A 1,726-nucleotide genomic window follows, 5' to 3' on the forward strand; every position below is an offset into this window, starting at 1 on the left:
CAAACTACTAATTTCACGACTGCTATACAATCGTAAAACGTTCATTGGATGAAGTTGTCACTTGATATCTACAACATGTCAGTACAGATGTTTAATTAATACTTGGTTGGTTCATAAATGTCACTATACTAGCAAAATTTGGGTGCTGTTTTTCACAAAGTTTTGTTTTTCACTTACAAAACGGGATAATTCCTGATTTGCGGTAGAATAACGGCGGTTTGCCCATGTAATGATCTTGATAAGGTCAGGTCTGACGGTTTGCATCATCTAGCGTATAGCGCCACCCTGCGGTATATCTCTGGACTTCACCGTTCACTGTTGTACAAAGCGGACACCTCCACAGCACTGAGTTCTCGCTCAAAAATTTTCAGGTTGCTGTAAGCTGCAGAGGCGTGGTGGCTGTTCTGTAAGTTGTTTGGTCTCCCCAGTGTCAGGTTGCTGTACCAAAGTTTGCCAGATCCACTGGAAAGAAGACCCCTAGTTTGTCCACTCAGACTCCCGCCAATGTAAACCTTTCCAGAAACAGCAAATGTTACATCAGCGTAAGTTACATTGCAAGGACATCCAGAACAACACAAGACCTCCCTCTAAAAAGGCTGGAGGATTCTAGTAGATTCTAGATACACATCGATCCGGATAACTAATGCAACGTCGTCATTGGGATTGTACTTAAAACGTCATGATATTGCGAATACATTGCTGTACTGAACTGTTCTAGTCTTATAGTTCGAGTCCATGTTAAATTAAATAAAAATCGAATAATGATTTTTGATAGTGAACTTGAACAGGTTAACATATACGGCACTACTGACAGCCTATTACCATTAGGAGCTCAACCAATGATAGAATGGCAATTACTGGCTCGACCAATGAGGGGGTGGCAGCTGCATGCCTGTGAAATATTTGCATTAATATTGTACAACAATCTATAGCACCACGGCCGATGATGGCTACTAAAGTTAAAGTGACCGTTCTGATAGCTCGTACCTTGAGCATAGTCTGTTTGTTCCAGGTGAACACGAAGTGAAACCAGGTACCGTCGGGGACATCATGGGTGCACTGGAACCACACACCGTCAAAATCCCGGACAGTCGTGCAGAGGGCGAACCTGTGGTAGACGACTTAGTTAGGAAGTTCCACAAACTTGACCGTCACCACCAAATATTACCCACCTACATACCTTTTTAAGGCGTTTTACTTGGGTGGCTATTGCACTACAATAATGGATCACACAAATCCAAAAGTATTGCCGCCCTAGTGGAAAAGGTACATAAAAGGTATATTAAACAAAATACTAGAACTGGTGTTGACTCTAATATGTACATCTCAAATTGATAATGACCTTAACATCGTCATTTAATTACCATCACCCCCCCCTCCCACCTGTAGGCAACAGACGGCATGGAGATCCACTCAGCCGACACGGAGAAGCCCCGGCTGGCCCGGGTCTGGCCGCCCGTGCTGATGAAGTACAGGTCCGGGTTCTGACCGTCTCCGTACGTGTTGTCTGCTCTCTTCATTCTAAGTTAGGATTCAGAGACAAACAAGCGTCTGGTAAGCATTTGACAAATATTGTGTTTCAGCCTCAATGACAAGTTGCAATGCTGTGATTACTTTCAGTTATGGAAGTATTATATGGGGTTACTGCGTTTTGGGTTTTGTTTGTTTGTTTGTCTAGAAAGAGTCGGTTGATAGCAAGTGGGTGGTAGAAGATTAACAGGCAGAA

The 1,726-nt window shown here is 43.2% G+C and overlaps 1 protein-coding gene across 1 annotated transcript; it reads right to left on the bottom strand.

Annotated features, from left to right (window-relative positions):
• Positions 1 to 305: 305 nt before the first annotated feature.
• LOC109469611 (adhesion G-protein coupled receptor D1-like) lies at positions 306 to 1,532 on the bottom strand. Its single transcript, XM_019768150.1, has 3 exons — positions 1,384 to 1,532; positions 988 to 1,108; positions 306 to 512 (listed from the first exon to the last, which is right to left on the bottom strand). Exons 1-3 carry the CDS (start codon positions 1,518 to 1,520, stop codon positions 306 to 308), a joined length of 465 nt encoding a protein of 154 aa, XP_019623709.1. The 5' UTR covers positions 1,521 to 1,532.
• Between the last annotated feature and the right edge of the window lie 194 nt (positions 1,533 to 1,726).

Source organism: Branchiostoma belcheri, unplaced genomic scaffold (genome assembly GCF_001625305.1).
Source record: "Branchiostoma belcheri isolate BF01 breed outbred unplaced genomic scaffold, Haploidv18h27 scaffold21, whole genome shotgun sequence".
Taxonomy (NCBI): domain Eukaryota; kingdom Metazoa; phylum Chordata; class Leptocardii; order Amphioxiformes; family Branchiostomatidae; genus Branchiostoma; species Branchiostoma belcheri.